Below are 18,078 nucleotides of genomic sequence, written 5' to 3'. Positions count from 1 at the left end.
CTGAAGATATATAAAAAGTTATAATACAGGTGACCCTACTTTGATTTTTTAATTTGCAGCAATGTCTTATCCACATTAACCATGATACTTGAGGGATAACCGTATAGATTTGCTTTTAGTTATGTTAATATTGTATGTAGACAAATTGTTTTACTTTTATCTAGTAAGTGAAACTTAAAACTGATACCATTTTACAAAGGGTTTATGAAAATTAGCCACCTGTTATAGATTTCAATAAAAGGAAGTGAAACTACCTTAGACATCTGGCATGATAGTGTAGTGGATGACTGAACTTTTTAGACCACATTTTTCCATCTTCACATTCAATATACAAAACATGAGAATCTTTCAGGTAACTTTATTTATTTGGTCTGGTTGACAGGTCAGTGTTAAGCATTGGGCAATAGCTCATAATGGGGAAGGGTGCATAGTACAGCAGGCTTGTCACAGCTCACCAAGTTTAAGCATAATGTGGCTTGACAAATGACTAACTAGCATAACAATGAATCCATATCTTCAAACACAAAGCAAGCAGTAAACATGGAGTGATTTAGCTGCTTTCCTTTCCCAGAGTATGTTTGTCAAACAAGTATTCAGCCAAGCCATTCTGCGGGGCACCCATGCGACGCAGGTTGGTCACCCAGTCTCCCAATTCCTTGATGGACTTCACCTGTTCATCCAGGTAGTGGGTCTCGATGAAATCACACAGCTGAAACATTTGACAACAATTAAATCTTGACAAATCCAAATAGCCGATAAACTGAAATGTTCACAATTTTGGGGACAGTATGAGGCTTTCTGCTAACCTAAGAAAAGACAAATTGCCCCTAAAATATTTGCTCAACTTCAAGTTTAACACTCACATGTGGGTCATTGTGTTCAGAGCAGAGTTTGTGCAAGTCAAGAAGTGACTGGTTGACACTTTTTTCAAGTTGCAGTGCACATTCAAGAGCCTCAACACCACTGCCCCATTCATCACGTTCCGGTTTCTGCAACAGAAAATGACATTTAATTAAACAGGAGGCCAATGACTTGAGCCAGAAAAGTTAAATGAAATAAGCAAACCTCAATTTTGCCATGTAATGCAATACCCAAAAGCCTTGGGGCTTGTTTTTAAGTGTTCAACAGATAAGTACCACACCCTCATTATCTTTAGTCACCCTTTGGTGCACTCCCAACACCGGCCTTGTGATAAGTGTTGAAATAACAACATGTCGAAGGCAATGACAAAAAAAGGCCAGATGAATCAATACCCTGACATCTTGAAGGAAAATTCTCCCTCCCCGTTGGTTCTGCAGTTTCATGAGCTTCTCCGCATGTTCATGTTCCTCATGCGACTGGTTACGAAAGAACTTGGCAAAATTGTGCAGTGCCTGGTCATCCCGGTCAAAGTAGTACCCCTGTGAACAGCAAAAGAAAATTGAGGTCTCACCTATTGAAATGTAATATTTATTATATTACTGCTTGTATGGGGAAGTCACAATAATATAAAAGCTTTATAGGCAACCTAAGTTACCATATTTTCTCACATAACCCATAATTGTTACAAAAAAACTGGATCAAGGGTACAGCTTATGTGGACAGACCTGCTATATTGTTTTTGTTCACCAGTAGATGTTGCAAACTAACAATTACCATTTGTTGGTTATTTTCTGTTTTGCAGTATGAAAACCACCATTACTGGATGAATTATTTCTTTGATATTGCCCCTAATGTGCTTTTGAGTCATACAGTAAATCAGAAATACATGATTTTCCCTTCAAACACATTTGTACTCCCTATTAAAACCATGAATTTGGAAGAGAAAATTGTGAATCAGGGGGCGACTTACACACAAGAAATTGTCAAATTCAACAATTTTAAAGGCAATGGCTTATGAGTAAATATGGTTATTTACAGACAACCAAATATCCATCATTTCCTCATGTTCTATCTAGCATTGCCCCAAAACCATTACAATTTATGGAGTTCCTTCAAACCCAACAATCTTTTATGAAATCTTCCAAAAGAGTTGAGGATGGACAGACTTTTATAGAGATTTAACTCACCATGGACAGGTAGACATAGGAGGCATACAGCTCCAGGTTAATCTGCCTGTTGATTGCGGCCTCGCAATCCTGATGGAAGTTCTGTCTCACCTGGGAAGTCATTGTTCTGCAAAAGGCAATACATATCATTCATAAAGGCTTTTCCCCTGACACACTGATCCTGACGACGAGGCATATCGTGTCCAATGACAAACCACACAAAGCGTCATTACACAACAGCATGCTAAAGGTTATCAACTCATTGGATGCCCTTGGCAGCGACGGATGTCCAATCCATGTTGACTGAAAGGGTTGGCAGCTATTGCTCAATTCAATTAAATCAGATCACATTGGACGTCCGTCGCCGCCAGTGGAAGTGAACGCGTTAATCAGGTATCTTACATAAATAACAAAAAACAACAACACAAACCCAAAGTGGCGTCTATTGACGTAACGTCATTTTTTTTAAATAAACGATGTGATTAGGCTTCTCGCATTTGAATTCGAATAAATAAAAAAATAAGACGTCGACATGCGGTGGAAGCCATTGTTTGGTAAATCAACAAGCTCGCCGCAAGGCCGCGTTTGCGCAGATGTTGACGTCTTCACCGAGGCCTTATTGACCACACAAACAATCCCCACGGCAACAAACCAAATCAGTGTACTACAATTAAATTACCGCACTTTGACGAAAACAAAGCATTAGAATCCTTACCTTACTTCAAAAGGCTGTCGAGAAGATGTATCAACGTGCTGTTAGCTAAAGAAACAAAATAGCTGGCGAGAGAAGTCGATTTAGATTGCAGGGCTAAACGGGGCGATTGCGGTGGTCTTCAGGTTTTGGTGAAGGAAATGGAAGACAGTGGAAAGGTTGCCGTTCAAGCACTGTTGAAGCAGGTAACCTTCACTGTCCGGTGCCAAGTCGAGACTGACTACGGAGACTTTAGCTCTTGTATTTATACGTCATCCAGCGGAAACGCGCAGCATTGACTCCTCCTCCTCTTAAAGGGCGGGACTAAAACGCCCTGCGAAATACGAATCCTACTTTTGGGCCTATGCAGTAGTTCACGTTAGTGTTTGTTTTGCCGACGAATTTTTTGCTCACTGTTGCCACTGAACCCTTTAAGTGAGCAGCTCGTTGAGAGTGGCAACTAGCAACAAGCCAGGTCTTGAAAAATAAAGCCCACCGACACAGAAACGACCCCAACAAGACCCCCAAACTTAACGCTGTCATGGGACCCCATGTATTTAATGAAAAGTGAAACTTAAATGTGTCATTTTAAGTGTGATGGTTTATTTGCAGCGGCCCGGAGGCTTGTGTAGTTAGTACGCTGGCCTCGCAGCTCTGGGGTCTTGGGTTCAAATCCAGGTTGATCCACCTGTGTACAGTTTGCATGTTCTCCCTGGGCCTGTGTAGGTTTTCTCCAGGTATTCCAGTTTCCACCCACATTCCAAAGACATGCACGGTAGGCTGATTGGACACTCAGTTGTTGTTTGTCTCCATGTCCCATGTGATTGGCTGGCCACCAATTCAGGGTGTCCCCCTCCCCCCCTCTGGCCTGAAGCCAGCTGGGATAGGCTCTAGTACCCCCCATCAATCCTAGTGAGGATAAAGTGGTTCAGAAAATGAATGAATGAATGGTTTATTTGCGAGGAACCTATGTATTTACATTTTTTTTCATTAATACATTTTCTGAAATGCTTACCAGGTGGCCAACCAATTACAGGGCACCAGGAGACGGACAACTATTCAAGCTCACACTCACACGTGGGGCAATTTAGAGTGTCCAACCAGGTTACCCTGCATGTTTTTGGAATGTGGGAAAAAAATCAGAGTACCCAGAGAATACCCACGCAGGTATGGGGAGAACATGTAATCGCCACACAGAAGAGTCCGGACCTGGGATTGATTTAGATTTCTGAACTGTGAGGCCAATGCGCTAACCACCCTTCCACCAGGCCACCTCACCATTTTTAATTCAAACATGAACCTCCTCTTATTTTTCTATCCACAACATCTAAAACTAAACTGAAAAAGCTCAGCAGTTATGTCCTAGGATCAAACCCAGAACTGTGAGGCTGATGCGCTAACCACTCAGCCGGCAGGCCACAAAATAGATTAACTATAGTAAAAGGAATCAAAACCAAAATACACAATCGTTCTGGCCCAAAGCAAGACTCTAAAATTGTAACTTAATCATATTCTTCTTTTTTGAACGACTACAAATGCGATTTTTTTATCAGACGACAATACAGGGTCACAGTTGCTGTAAGATCACATAGACAAAAATGATTAATTAATCAAGGGGATTGCTGAAGAAGGCTTTTCAACTTCTGAACACACATCAGGACCTACTGACTTAGCACTCTGTATTTTCCAAATGACGACGCAGTGAATTTTGGCATGATGAAACAGTATATGACTCATCACAAGGGATGTGACTATTTGTCATTCATTGCTGTTTTGAAATGTGATCATTTCAGGAAACAAAATGACCACGTCCTTATGGCAGGGATGGAAAAAAACAAAACAATTAAAAAGAAAACATTGCTATTAAATTAATTGTTCATTCATTTTCTGAACCACTTTATCCTCATTAGGGTCGTGGGGGTCATGGAATCAACTGACTGTGGGCCAGAGGCGGTGGGGACACCCTGAATTGGTGGCCAGCCAATCGCAGGGGTCAAGGAGACAGACAACCATTCACGCTCACACTCATACCGAGGGGCAACCCAGGACACCAGAGCTGTGAGGCCGACGCGCTAACCACTCGCTCCACCGGGCTGCTGTCTATTTTTCTTTTCTTTTAAATATAGCAATCACCTTTTTAAAATTTTATAATGATTGTTGGTATCTGATTTAAAAAACACAAACAGATTTTATGGATCTACATTAATCATAACTACATCAACAACCAAAAGTACTGTAGGCGTTCTCCGGCAAATGTTTTGGACGTTCATGATAAAAATGGTGATTATAGAGTCTCGGTGCCGAATGTATTTGCACAATCGTAATTCATATAATATGCACACACACAGCATATATATGTATATATATATATATAATATAAATGATTTAAAACAAGTTTATTTTTTTAATGACTTAACTTCCATGTGTGATGTCACATATTTTACATAACCAAATAAGTGGGTTATATATATATATATATATATATATATATATATATATATATATATATATATATATATATATATATATATATATATATATATATATATATATATATTATATATACATATATACGTATATATATACTAAAACACTTCTTTGGTTATGTAAAATATGTGACATCACACATGGAAGTTAAGTCATTAAAAAAAGAAACTTGTTTTAAATCATTTAACCCTTTCATGCATGAATTATGATGTGGTAAATACTTGGAAAAAAAATAAGTACATGTGGGTGCTGCTAGTGTGTATTTTTTGTCTTTATTCATTTCCAATTCAATGTTATAACATTTGAAAATGTATAATTATAAAAATCAATATAAAATATACAATAATGATTAGTAATAACATATTTTAGTTCGTTAACTTACCAAATATAGTCATTTGGTCTATAAAGCGTTAAATGTCTTAGACTACTGCCCACTTTAGGCAGTGTCTTCTTTCATTCATAGAATGAATTTTGATAAGGTTTTTATGTTGGTAGTACAAGAAAAAAAACACATGACCCTGACGTGATTTGAACACGCAACCTTCTGATCTGGAGTCAGACGCGCTACCGTTGCGCCACAGAGTCATACTGGACGAATTGGCAGATTACATTTATATAGCAGTCTCACACGACGAGCACAATTTTTTCATTGAAAGACTGCATGACAGGCACTCGATTTCATCTATGCGCAGGAACACACTCATTAATTCAGTTGGATTTGTTGAAAATTACATTCATCCAGATTTGTCTTTCTATGACATTCACTTTGTACAATTTGACAGAGCTGTTCAATAGGTCACTTTAAGACCCCGTCATCAGCAAATAAACTTAACCATGAACCCTGCTTGGAGTTATGGTTGAAATTGCTTCAAAATGACAAATATCTTGTTTGCACAACAGATACGAAATAGCCACACAATTTGCACTTAATGTAAGTACAGTATGTCCTCTTACAGGTTACAAGTGAACTCATGATGGGACTCATAACGATGGTCTGTAGAGACAGACTGGTCTCCATGGCCAACTTTTCCCAAATGAATAAGTGCAATAAAAAGGTTATGTAATTCAAGATTGTTGAATGATGGTTGAAAAAAAACCAAACGAGGTAAATCATTTAACAATCCTCCCAAATAGCAAATAAATTCTGCCTGGACGTTAATCCCCGATTTTATTTTCAGGATATTTTTGTGAAGCAATTAACCTTAGAAAAAATAATCAGAAGAAATGTGTTTTGGCAATATTTTTATTCCATACAAAGATCTTAATCAAAGAGACCGAATCCCATGTCGTCATCGGATTCTTCAGACTCTTCCTTCTTCTCCTCCTTCTTCTTCTTCTCTTCAGCTGCCAAAGGGAGACAAAGAAGAGAGTGAGCCCAAATGAATTTCGGATATCCGAGGTGGTAATCTCGCGGTCGCTCACCTGGGGCAGATGCGGCGGCTCCTCCTGAGCTGGGAGCGGCGGAGCTGGCGACTGCAACGGCTCCCCCAGCTGGCATGCTGGCCAGTTTGCCCATACCTGAGCAAACGTGATGGTTGAGACCGGTAGAAGCTCACAAAAAGGCAGTTTGTTACTGCGCAGTAATGCACATTTAACTTGTGAGACATGAGTATTGTTGTCTGCGAATTGTATTTTTTTTTGCACTGTGTGAGTTGATAATGTGCCAATATCTGGTTGCACGCCTAGTTCTCTCAATGGCTTTGAATGGTGAGCATTCACTGCCACGCCTTCTCGCTTAAATTAATTGGACGTTTATCTTTCTTTTTTTTTTACCAATCACTAGATAAGCAAGGGTCTCCAAAGCGGTTCTCAAGGGCCCCTTTGGCTCTTGGTCCAACCAATCTAGCACGGACAGTTTTTCCTAATTTAAACACCTGTGCCTTTAACTGGTCCGCAGAAACACTTTCATAAATAAAACTGGTCCCAGGTGCAAATAAGGTCGGGAACCCCTGACCCAAAATGTGATGTCTACATATAAAGGATAGGTTTATTTTGCATTACCAAAACATGCCTTGTAAAAGAGGTAAAGGCAAGTGGAGATGGGTAAAACTGTTATTGTAGGTGGTCCTGAAACGGAATCCCTACCAATGGTGCATTCAATGTACAATTATCTGGACATAACAGACATTTTCACCATTATCGTACCGAGTTTAGTTTTACAAACGTGACGTTACGCAGTGTCACTCACCTGAAGCAATCACATCATTCACTTTCTTGCCTTTGAGCTCGGAGAGGACCTGTCAAACGGAAGGACATTTGATTAAGAATGATATTAAGTCAAAATACACATCATTTTAATTTTAAATGAACGTGTACCTTTTCCAGACGGGTGTCGTCTGCCTCAATGCCAACACTTTCCAGGATCTTCTTAATGTGTTTAGCATCCGGATTTTCATTGCCACCAAGGGCAGATAACAGGTAAGCAGCAACGTAACGCATTCTGGAACAAATCGGGCCATTTGAACATGTGAAACAACTTGGTTTGGAAGTACTCATACTATATATTGTTATCCCATTATAATAAAATAAAGCAATAATTAACTTGCCATTGCCAACAATTCACATCCAATTCATGTGTACATTATTCAGTGTCATTGATGGCGGTGGACGTCAATGGCAGCCAATTTGTTAAATGGATTGGATAACTTTATTCATCCCGTATTTGGGAAATTTCATTGTCACAGGAGCAAGGAGGTGAGAATGCAGATACAGGAAAAGACATTTTAGACATAAATCGATGGCAGTGGCTCCTTAGCCGGTAACCGGTCAAATAGCCTATATGGCCCCATATGGCTATTTAGCCAGTAAGAATTCTGTGTGGGGTAAATAGTAAGAAACTACGGCTACGGAGCCACTGCCTAAATAATAGTCATTAAGTCGCTATTCACCTAATGTTAAAATCTATCAATTGGCAATAACACATCAAATTTCAATAAGATTGGTTGAACGGTTTAGAAAATCCCCTATTCACTCAATGTTAAATAATAGGTTACCGGCTAAATAGCCCCTAGGACTATTTGACCTGTTACCGGCTAAGGAACCACTGCCTAAATAGATAGGGAATAAACAAGTTAATAAACAAATAAATAAATAAGTGTCGGGCATTACCCGGTTACCGGCTAAGGAGCCACTGCCTAAATAGATAGGTAATAAACAAGTTAATAAACAAATCAATAAATAAGTGTCGGGCATTACCGAATGCGTTTGAAAACTAAAATGTTTTAATGGAATTGTAAACAGGGGAACCACTTAGACAAATACCTTTAACCCTTTTATACAATACCTGACTTTATTTACAGTTACGGGGGACTCGTTTAACACACTAGTTACCATTGACGGCGCCAGGCGTCGAAACTATATAGTTTTACTTGGGGCCGAAAATATAGTGTAATTCTGCGTTTATTTAGCTATTCTTAACATTGTATTTATTTATAAATGCATTTACACTGAGATACCACGCGGCATTCGCCTTCGGTACCACTAGTACGGTCCGTTCCGTCAGGAAAAGAAGTTTTTTTAAACTTCATTTCGTATATAAATAATCTAAAGCAGACACTTTTTAATCGCATCATAACTCTCCAACCATTTATCATTTAACCGCTTATTGTAGCTATATAAAACCTTCAAAACCCACTCACTTGGGCGAGAAAGGCGAGCGCGTGTTCAATGGATGGTTAGCGCAGACGGAAAGGAAGTGACGTCAAATAATCAAAACCGGAGGCGCACTCTTCTTCTATGTTTTCAATAACTGTTTGGCTACTGGTCATGCGCCATCTCCTGTAATTGTTCAACCATGTGTATGCTTACTTTCCACCTTAATTATTTATACATATAATCCATCCTTCTCGTCGTTTTATCTTGCGCCAACATCCAAGGCAAATGTGAACAAAATCAGAAAATGTCATAAGATTGAAACTTTTATTTCAGTTTTACTTTTATTACTAGTTTACATTCCACATGAAGACACAACAGTAAATGAGAAAAATAAACATACCATAACAAAATCTACAGATTAACAACATGAACAACCACGACTAAAATATTTCAAAACATTATCAAAAGTTTACAGAGCACAAAGACCTGGGGAAGTCGGGGGTATCTCAGAAGGGAGCATCAGTTTGTCTGTAGCGTCCTGACATCCAATTGGTGACTGAATATGGCCTTGTTACACAGACTCGCATTGTCACTAGATTTTTTTTCTTAGCAAAAACACTTAGAAAAATTGAGAAAAATATCAAAAGAAAGCTATTATAAAAAATACTCTATTGACCATCCCAATATGAAGATCATTTGAAATGGCTCAAGTTGAGTTGATTCACAACATTTGCTGACATCAGATGATGAACAGTGACATTCAGTGTTTAAGTATGTGTGAGCCAAGAATTTCAGGGAAACATGCTGCTGTGTGTTGGATTAATAAAAACTAAACATAATATTCCACCAACTGTACACGGAATGATGGGTCACCAAAACATGACCACCCTGACATTCTTAAAACGTTTTGTTACCTAAAAGTATTTAATTGTGCTCGTTGAATTCTACGTCAATTCAACTTTGCGGAGGTTTTAAAGACATTCTAGAGTGACATTCTACAATAAAACTGATTTTTGCAGCAATTGAGGTTCATTATGATATGAATCTCCCACTTTTTAAAATACTTTGCATAGTTCAGATTAGTACATTACAATTTTCTATTCTTGAGTCCAACTTTCATTATTTCATTCAAGAATTTTACAAATAAACATCGTGGTTATTTGCACCAAATAGGGAAAGCAAAATAACGTAACATCCACTTGTTGGGATAATTTTCTCTCACTGGGATAACAAGGCAGAGGAATCAAAACAAAAAACATAATTTGTGTTTCCCTTCGTATTTCACCAGAAATTCAAGAACCGATAACTTCATTTACAAAACAATCAATAGCTACAAACAGTTACTAACCATGACGCAATTACTGAATTTGAAAAAAAAAAACCTACAGGCATTACATTTGTGCCCGAGTGCATAACAGATTATTTTATTATTTTCTTGATTAAGAAAATACAGCCGTACCTCTACTTACGAAATTAATTGCTTCCAGAACTTTTTTTGTGACTTGAACATTTCGTAAGTAGAGCAGTAAATATATGTAAATTTTCTAATTCGTTCCACGGTCCTCACACAACTGTTAACTAAACCCTTTGAAATTATAAGAGTAAGTATGAAAGATGTGAGAAACACACAAATCGGAGAAAATTATAAGAAAATTATTTAATAATGTCTTAAAGTGAATATAATGGCCAAAAATACCCGGGGAAAATGTGCCCTGTGCCGCTGAAAGTTCCCTCCGCGGCCATTATATTGGGAGACTCGTGTTTGTCCGCCAGATGGCGGCGAGAGCCCATTCTACCAGGGCCGAAAGCCGTCCACTTTGTAGTACTACATACATTTTAAATTTTTACGTGTGCCCTGTGTGTGTGAAAATATGTGCCGCGTTGCATTTGTACCATTTTTAATCACTTAATAAGGGGGATTGCAATCATTAATAAGGGGAGCCTTTAGCCGAGGTGGACAGGTATGTAAGAGAGAATCTTGAAACATGGATAGTGGTTGTTGTGAGACAGCCAATTGAATTTAATTGAATGCTTTTATTGTCATTATGAGATAGAATGAGAGCGTTGACATGAGAGCCCAGTAGAGGGTAGCGAGGTCTCTAACGTGAGAATCAATGCACCCGCGACAATATTTTCAAAATAAAATAACGGATAAGGAAATGCATATACTTTCTGGGGGATCTCGTAATGTGGATCTTTTCCGTATCTCGAGTCACTCATTTGCATATAAAAAAAATCGTAACCTGAAAATTTCGTACCTAGAGGTATTCGTAAGTAGAAGTATGACTGTATTTAATGTTAAAATTATAAATAATTCTCAGTGGGACTCACTCAAGTTCTTATCTTTGCAAAGCTGCTTATAAATACATTTTAAATAATGTGACAAAATAAGTGTAAATAAACGTGAAAGTATTCAGCACATTGAATAGCCTAAATACATTGTGTGATCATGAGCATATAAAAATGTTGTTTAGTCAAAGTCATGTAGTTTTGGCTTGAAAGCAGGAGCTTTAATGTTCAGGCGAATAGTGCGACATTCATCACTAACATGTTTATTTATTTTTTAAGTTGATTGGATGTAGCATGACTCACCCAATTTTAAGACAGTTAAAACCTTTCGTGAGCATTCCTTCTTAAATATCAGCTTCTTTCATTGTATGCATTTACTTTTTTTTTTAAATAGGTGTACCGTTATTACCGCAAAAATTTCAAAAAACAGTCATAATGAACAATCAGTGGAAACAAAGCTGAAAAACACCCATGTGTATTCACTTGGTTACCTGCAGTTTAAGAGTTGAAAACTTTCCTCATTAGGAGTTTCATATTATGTATTAAGTAATGTTAAAACTCCCAATTTACAAAAGTAATGCATAGGGTGTAAGTGAGCTTTGCTTAGAATCTCAAGCTGACTGAAGCAAAAACGAACATGTTAGCCACAAAACTGAAATTCTTTCAGTCATTAGGCCAAAGTGTTTCCACTACGAGTAGGTAAACATCACCGCTGTAATACTGGACAACACAGCTGGCAGAAACATTACATTTCTGAAACGTTTTTTTAAGACAAATTCAAAGGTTTCAAAGGAAAGTGATGTTGTACGTGTAGGATTTTTTTTTAAATTACTTAATACAAAATACAGGCCTAAATGTGTTGCCCTGGTTACAGAAATAGATAATGCGTGGCACCACCACACCAATGTGTGTGAAACATGCCGATATTAAAAAATATGGGCATTTATTGCCTCCAAAATGTATAGCCTACTTTTTGTGGATCAACTAAAACTATATGTGCGTGTGGGTTCGAATGATTTTGAGATAGAATAAAAGAGACCAGAACAGATGGCCTGAAGGCTGGAGGAAGAGAGCCGTGAGAACTGGCGTTGAAATGAAACAACCCTACTGGGGATAGTTGTTCTGCTGCCGACGTTTCGCCGACCTCATTTTCTCAAAACGTGACTCCATCTCTTCGAGGACCTTGGGAGTGTACCTCACTACCAACTTTACTGTGCCCTGAGCTGCTTTGAGTAGTTCCACAGCTTTCTCGTGGTGCTCACCCTCCACACTCTGAATAAAGAACCGTTCAATAGTTAGGGTGCATAGTGTACCAGAGCTGCCAACTACTCCAGAATTCCCGGAGTTTACCCGGAAAATGCAACGCAAACGCCGGACAAAATCCCTAAACTCTGGAAATCCCCAAAAATTGTCACTTAATTTTTTTTAATTAACCATTTCGGAAAAGTAACAGATTTCCAATTTAAATGCCTTGAAATTCACACCATCGCTACGGCTTCCGCCATCTTGATTCAACTACACTGTAAACCGGATAAATTCGGTAACACAAGTGCATTGTGAATCATCCGAGTTACAAGTTCTCATGAATGATTCGTCTTGTGCGACTTCAGTGTGGCAATCGGTTAGGAATCAATTGCATAGGTAGCCTCTATCACTTTAACACTTTTGTTTTTTACATAAGGCAGTAAGTATTATTAAGGCTGACTAAACCACCAGTGTTGTTCTAAAGGAAGTAGGAGTACACAGCACTGGTAAGTCAATATGCCTGCTCGGGATAAGCACGAAATGGATGGAATTAGGATGAAACGTCTAATAAGAAACCCAGACACTCGCAGAAGTTTACTGGTTCTTATTCGATGAAATATCCCATGTTGAAGCCGTCTCCAAGAGGACCGACCTTTTCACAATGCATATGCAACATGCAAGTGTGGGTTAGACCACCCACAAAAACTTATTTTGATGTTGTGGAAATTTGAATTTGCCAATAAATGATCAACAAATTATACTTGTGTTCACTTTTTATACATATTTATATGTTGCTGTACATTTTCAATAGTTTTCAAAACCACAATATTTCAATTAATGTACTTTTCAGAAAGGGTTCATAAAAAAAAATATTAAGCGACAATTTTTGGGGATTTCCAGAGTTTAGGGAGGTTGTCCGGATTCCTGGAGTTTGCGTTGCATTTCCGGGTAAACTCTGGGAATTCCAGAGTAGTTGGCAGCTCATTGAAATATTGTCATGATTTCTACCCTTGAAGGTGTTTGAATTTTTTGCCCCTCAAAACCCAGTTGTTGCATAAATAAACAAGTGTTCCCTTAAAAATATTGACCTCTTTCACACCATATCCACAATCATGTAGACAGTGTTTAAATGTGTCAATTTGTTTAAAAAAATAAATAAAAAATCTCTAGTTCAGGGGTCACCAACTCCTGTCCTCGAGGGCACCTATCCAGTCTCTCCCTTCTCCAATACACCTGAATCAAATAACCGGGATTCCTACCAGGCTTCAGGAGAGATTGCTGAAGAGTTGATCATTTGATTCAGGTCAGTTTAAATTAAGGAGGTACACATGGCAAACCGACTGGATCGGAGCCCTCAAGGACCGCGTTGGTGACCCCAGCTCTAGTGTGATAGGCATTACAGTCTGGCCACATTAACTGTTGAGTTTTTGAATTGGAACAAATGTTTTAAAAAAATTAAAAGATTTAGGAATCCGAGCAAAGTGGTAGAAACTGCTTTGACTTTACATGGAGAGAACTTACCACACCGTTGACAGACAGCAGCTGATCACCTCTCTTTAGGCCACCGTGTCGGTCAGCAATACCGCCCGGGATGATCCGTGAGATGTAAATAGGAGAGTTTTGCTCCTTTCCACCCATTATGTTGAATCCCAGGCCTTCTTCTGTTTTAGGAAGCTCCACTACACGTGGATGGGAGTGTCCCTCGCTTGCTGCGAAAGCTGCCACGGTCGCCTGATGAATTAAAAAAATGATGTTAATAAGACTTCTATGATGCAATGCACCGACTGTCTGATTTTACCTTTGCGGTGGCATTTGCTCTGACTTCTGGACTGCTATTAATGTCCACTGTCTCGTACACATGTTCATAAACCTGTAATAATACATTTGCCATTAAAATGGTGGGCCTTACAAAGTCACAAAACATTCATTTTAAAGGTATGTTTCAAATTTATAAAAACAATCATCAAATCATGAGACGCAAGAAAAATGTTGCAAAAGGGTACAAGGCTACCTAAAATGTTAAGGATATAACTTTTAAGGTTTATTGAGGGAACAGTTTGGAACAAGTTTAAATACAGTACAATTGACATTTGTGCTGATTTTGCTTTGGAATTGGCGTTTGTGTTCTGGCAATCTGCATTTGTGCTTTTCTTTTTTCTTTTTGCAAAGCATTTGGTCTATGCTGTTGGCTTGAAACTTCTTGGCCACCGTAGGGATGACATGGTGTTCTAGTTTTCTATCAAGAACTTTGAATCGTGATCTGCCCGACCAAACAAGTGTTTTTCAATTAGCCACACTCAATTATAAATGAGCAGTGGACCAGAGAAAACACCTGCGCTTCTTGGTCCTGGTTAGAATTGGCCTTTTCTTTGGACTGGAGATTTTCAGTGGACATTGGCAGATGCATGGTAGATTGTGTGCACACACAATGGTCTCTCGAATTGTTGCTGTGCACAATTTGTCATTTTCTTTATAGTAGTATTTGTAGCCTGCAGATCATGGGTATCCATTTTTTTCACCATGGAACCTTTACACACAAATATTGTTCCAGATTGTCAGAATCCTTGGATAATGTTCTGCGGCATAAATGATGATAACTTTAAAATCTTTGCAAATTTCCCTCTGATATTACGCCGCTGTCTGTCTATGCAACATTGTTGGAATTGGATATCGTCAACCCATCTTGGCTTCTGAGAGACAATGGCAATCTTAACTCTTTTTATACTCGATCACATTGCTAATGGACCCTATTTATCATAAATGAGCGTGACGAAATACTGTAGATTCTCTGAGGCGGCTTTACATGAAGAGGAACAAGGTAGATGAACAGAACCCGCACCTAAACGAATTATACAAAACAGTCACACGCCAGGTATCTTACTTCTCTGACAGCATTGCAGAATTCACTCTGCAAGACCCTCTGCAGGGCCTGCAGCTTTTGAGGAGGAACCTCCCCTGTCCTCTGAAGCTTATCAAGAAGTTCAATGGCACGGTTGATATCTGTAAATACATAAAGTGCATGCATCACATTCAAATAACAGGCGGACGTTGGGAAAACAAATTCTATCCCAAAGACCACCACTTTTTCGGTGCTAATGACGATGATAGTGGTCTAATCATGTGGCTCATTTCATCCTTCTGCTGTCAATTTAAATAAGAGCGGCAATAGGAGATGCTTCATCCATTTGACCTGAGAATTCATTGGACGTCTATCGTTGTCATTGGTAGCCAATGAGTTTAACATTTCGAGAACAGGGTGTAAAAATTTAAAGTCCTCTATATTCTAGTTTGACCATTGGGGATTAAACACATACATTGGCCTGGGCAATAAATTCTTTTTGTTGTTTTTTTGTTTTGTTTTGCCAATAAGGCGACTTTGCAACAGATTATTCTGAGAAAAAAAGTTTGTGTCTTTGTGTAGTTGATTGTTTTTATTTGGGGCTGACTATTCATAAGGAAAACGACCATTATAAAAAAAAAATATTAAACATCTTTAATCCCATAAAGATCTGGTGTCCTTGTATGTGGTCATCAAATTTTGTGTCATGTATGACACAAAAGTAAAAGTAACATTTGGTCTAGATGGCTGAGCCATATGGCTAAAAAAGCCCACATATGTTGACACCAGATCTTAATTATAATGAATATACATATATATACATACACACAATTATTAATACAACTTTAATATAAAAAAAAATAAAGACAGGGCGGCCCGGCGGCTTTGGTGGTTTACATCACAGCTCTGGGATCCTGGGTTCAAATCCAGGTCGGTCCTCCTGTGTGGAGTTTACATGTTCTCCCCTGGCCTACGTGGGTTTGCCGCGGTACTCTGGTTTCATCCCACATTCCACACACACGCATGGTAGGCTAATTGGACAGGCCAAATTGCCCCTAGGTATCAACAATGATTAATAATTTTAAACATACTATTTGATCAAATGACCAAAAAGTCGCTTGCCCAGTAAAACGTGAAAGGAAAGTATATTAATTTATGAATAGCAGTCCACAATCGTGACCACTGTCCCTGAAGGGCTTAAAGTTAAGAGATCGGTCATAGAGTGAGTGTTTGCACTAAAAAAAACACATTATGCTGAATTATAATCATTTGCAAACGTGAACGAATAACTACCTATATTTAAATTGAGAATATAAGGGGTAATTTGATATTGTTTTGCCAGAGAAGCTGTATGTCTTGCATAGCACAACTAGCAATATTGCTATGCCAAGAGCGTCAAAACAAATTGATCAAAAAAATGATACAATATGGTCAAATATTTTTCAGGGTACTTTTCGCCACTATTTGTTATTGCGTCCGCTAAACGAGCGTATCGTAAAGTAAACAACATTTCATTAAATTCACTGCCTGTCACTGTTTCTAATCACATACACCATATACATCTAACAGTGGCCATGTCGGGTTTTAATACCGTTTTCGTTTTGGATTTTATTCTAACCAGTTTACCTTTTACTACCACAGTTCCAAACATGTATTTAGCGAAAGGTCGGCTTTGTTTTAAGTCAAAATGTTCTAACCGAGGCAAACATTTCGAAGCTACTAGCTAACCAATTTACTTTACCTCTCTCCAGACGTACAGGTTCGCCAAGCGACGCCATCTTATCAACGTGACGTTTTTTGATGTCGCGTAGATATTACGTTAAATAAAAGATATAGGCGAGTAAAATAGGTAATCCTCCCTGAAGTGCTCTCAGGCGAGACGCTAAATGAGATTAGCTAAATTAGCAGGCTAGGCTAGCGGCCGGTGTCATGCGACGTTCAAGGACGGCTGGGAAATAAAGAGCTACTAGCTCTCAATGAATCACCCTGAACGTCTATTCTAAACAAATAACGACTATTGATGAATTTAATAAATATCCAGGAAGAGACTGCGCCTCAACTGCTTATTGAAAGGAGAGTGAAAAAAACAGCTAATATTGATTAAATTAAATTAGTTTACATTTTATTTCTATTTTTGCGCTTTATATTTTCTTTTAGAGTCAAAAATATTTAAGATTTGATTGGTACAATTAAAATAATAAATAAAAATTCCCAGCTAAAATATATTATTGAGACTGTAACCGGGGAAATTCACTAGTACGTATACTGCTTCTGATAGCGTCATAAATCGAGTGTCAACACAAAGAGCAGAGCTAAGGCGTTGCAACAGCATCTTCTGTTGGTAAAAGTAATGTACTACAACAAGTGGTCGTTGGTAGTACTAATTCGCTTTATATAGTAATCCCACACAGTCAGACTAGTGAGTGTACTTGTCAATATTTGTCTCATCTCACCTCATGTCATTTTCTGAACCGCTTTATCCTCACTAGGATCAGAGGGGGTGCTGGAGCCTATCCCAGCTGACTTCGGGCCAGAGGCGGGGGACACCCATGAACCGGTTGCCAGCCGATCACGGGGTGCGAGGAGACGGGCAACCATTCACGCTCACAGTCATACCTAAGGGCAATTTAGATTGTCCAATCAGCCTACCAGGCATGTCTTTGGAATGTGGGAGGGAACCGGAGTACCTGGAGAAACCCCATGCAGAACATGCTAACTCCACACAGGTAGACCGACCTGGATTTGAACCTGGGTCCCCCACTGTAAGGCCGGCGCACTAACCACTAGATCCACCAGGCCGTCCTAGACAGCAACCAATGTTATTTATTTTATGCTTTCATTTGAAGATGCACCAGGCCTCTTTGTACTTTAATATAAGGGATTATTCGACTACATTCTGTGTGTGG

The 18,078-nt window shown here is 38.7% G+C and overlaps 3 protein-coding genes and 1 non-coding gene across 5 annotated transcripts; all 4 read right to left on the bottom strand.

Annotated features, from left to right (window-relative positions):
• Positions 1–342: 342 nt before the first annotated feature.
• fth1a (ferritin, heavy polypeptide 1a) lies at positions 343–2,968 on the bottom strand. Its single transcript, XM_077593095.1, has 5 exons — positions 2,743–2,968; positions 2,049–2,154; positions 1,254–1,400; positions 864–989; positions 343–709 (listed from the first exon to the last, which is right to left on the bottom strand). Exons 2-5 carry the CDS (start codon positions 2,148–2,150, stop codon positions 551–553), a joined length of 534 nt encoding a protein of 177 aa, XP_077449221.1. The 5' UTR covers positions 2,151–2,154; positions 2,743–2,968; the 3' UTR covers positions 343–550.
• A 2,750-nt stretch (positions 2,969–5,718) lies between these two features.
• Positions 5,719–5,790, bottom strand: trnaw-cca (transfer RNA tryptophan (anticodon CCA)). The gene has a single exon. It is a non-coding gene; the product is annotated as a tRNA-Trp (tRNA).
• Positions 5,791–6,430: 640 nt separating this feature from the next.
• Positions 6,431–8,905, bottom strand: rplp2b (ribosomal protein, large P2b). 2 transcript variants are annotated; one of them, XM_077586954.1, is made up of 5 exons: positions 8,844–8,905; positions 7,522–7,645; positions 7,394–7,442; positions 6,628–6,723; positions 6,431–6,549 (listed from the first exon to the last, which is right to left on the bottom strand). In XM_077586954.1, exons 2-5 carry the CDS (start codon positions 7,642–7,644, stop codon positions 6,467–6,469), a joined length of 351 nt encoding a protein of 116 aa, XP_077443080.1. In that variant the 5' UTR covers position 7,645; positions 8,844–8,905; the 3' UTR covers positions 6,431–6,466. The 2 variants fall into 2 exon arrangements, with proteins under 2 accessions (XP_077443080.1, XP_077443071.1); XM_077586945.1 differs by having other exon boundaries at positions 6,431–6,723.
• Positions 8,906–9,109: 204 nt separating this feature from the next.
• lin7c (lin-7 homolog C (C. elegans)) lies at positions 9,110–17,168 on the bottom strand. Its single transcript, XM_077591778.1, has 5 exons — positions 16,914–17,168; positions 15,215–15,333; positions 14,132–14,203; positions 13,855–14,064; positions 9,110–12,360 (listed from the first exon to the last, which is right to left on the bottom strand). Exons 1-5 carry the CDS (start codon positions 16,948–16,950, stop codon positions 12,193–12,195), a joined length of 606 nt encoding a protein of 201 aa, XP_077447904.1. The 5' UTR covers positions 16,951–17,168; the 3' UTR covers positions 9,110–12,192.
• Positions 17,169–18,078: the final 910 nt, after the last annotated feature.

The sequence above is a fragment of the Stigmatopora argus genome, chromosome 2, assembly GCF_051989625.1.
Source record: "Stigmatopora argus isolate UIUO_Sarg chromosome 2, RoL_Sarg_1.0, whole genome shotgun sequence".
Classification (NCBI taxonomy): Eukaryota; Metazoa; Chordata; class Actinopteri; order Syngnathiformes; family Syngnathidae; genus Stigmatopora; species Stigmatopora argus.
The sequence above is the reverse complement of the archived record's forward strand: the minus strand, read 5'-3'. Positions and strand labels throughout refer to the sequence as shown.

Coding starts and splice junctions, on each gene's coding strand:
- fth1a (XM_077593095.1), bottom strand. CDS start 2,150: ATGACTTCCCAGGTGAGACAGAACTTCCATCAGGATTGCGAGGCCGCA. Junction 990..1,253: donor TTTTCCTTCAAGATGTCAGG/GTATTGATTCAT, acceptor TTTCTGTTGCAG/AAACCGGAACGTGATGAATG. Junction 710..863: donor CTGAACACAATGACCCACAT/GTGAGTGTTAAA, acceptor CAAATGTTTCAG/CTGTGTGATTTCATCGAGAC.
- rplp2b (XM_077586945.1), bottom strand. CDS start 7,644: ATGCGTTACGTTGCTGCTTACCTGTTATCTGCCCTTGGTGGCAATGAA. Junction 7,443..7,521: donor ACGACACCCGTCTGGAAAAG/GTACACGTTCAT, acceptor TCCGTTTGACAG/GTCCTCTCCGAGCTCAAAGG. Junction 6,724..7,393: donor GAATGATGTGATTGCTTCAG/GTGAGTGACACT, acceptor ACGTTTGCTCAG/GTATGGGCAAACTGGCCAGC.
- lin7c (XM_077591778.1), bottom strand. CDS start 16,950: ATGGCGTCGCTTGGCGAACCTGTACGTCTGGAGAGAG. Junction 14,204..15,214: donor TCTGCAATGCTGTCAGAGAA/GTAAGATACCTG, acceptor GTATTATTACAG/GTTTATGAACATGTGTACGA. Junction 14,065..14,131: donor GAGCAAATGCCACCGCAAAG/GTAAAATCAGAC, acceptor TTAATTCATCAG/GCGACCGTGGCAGCTTTCGC.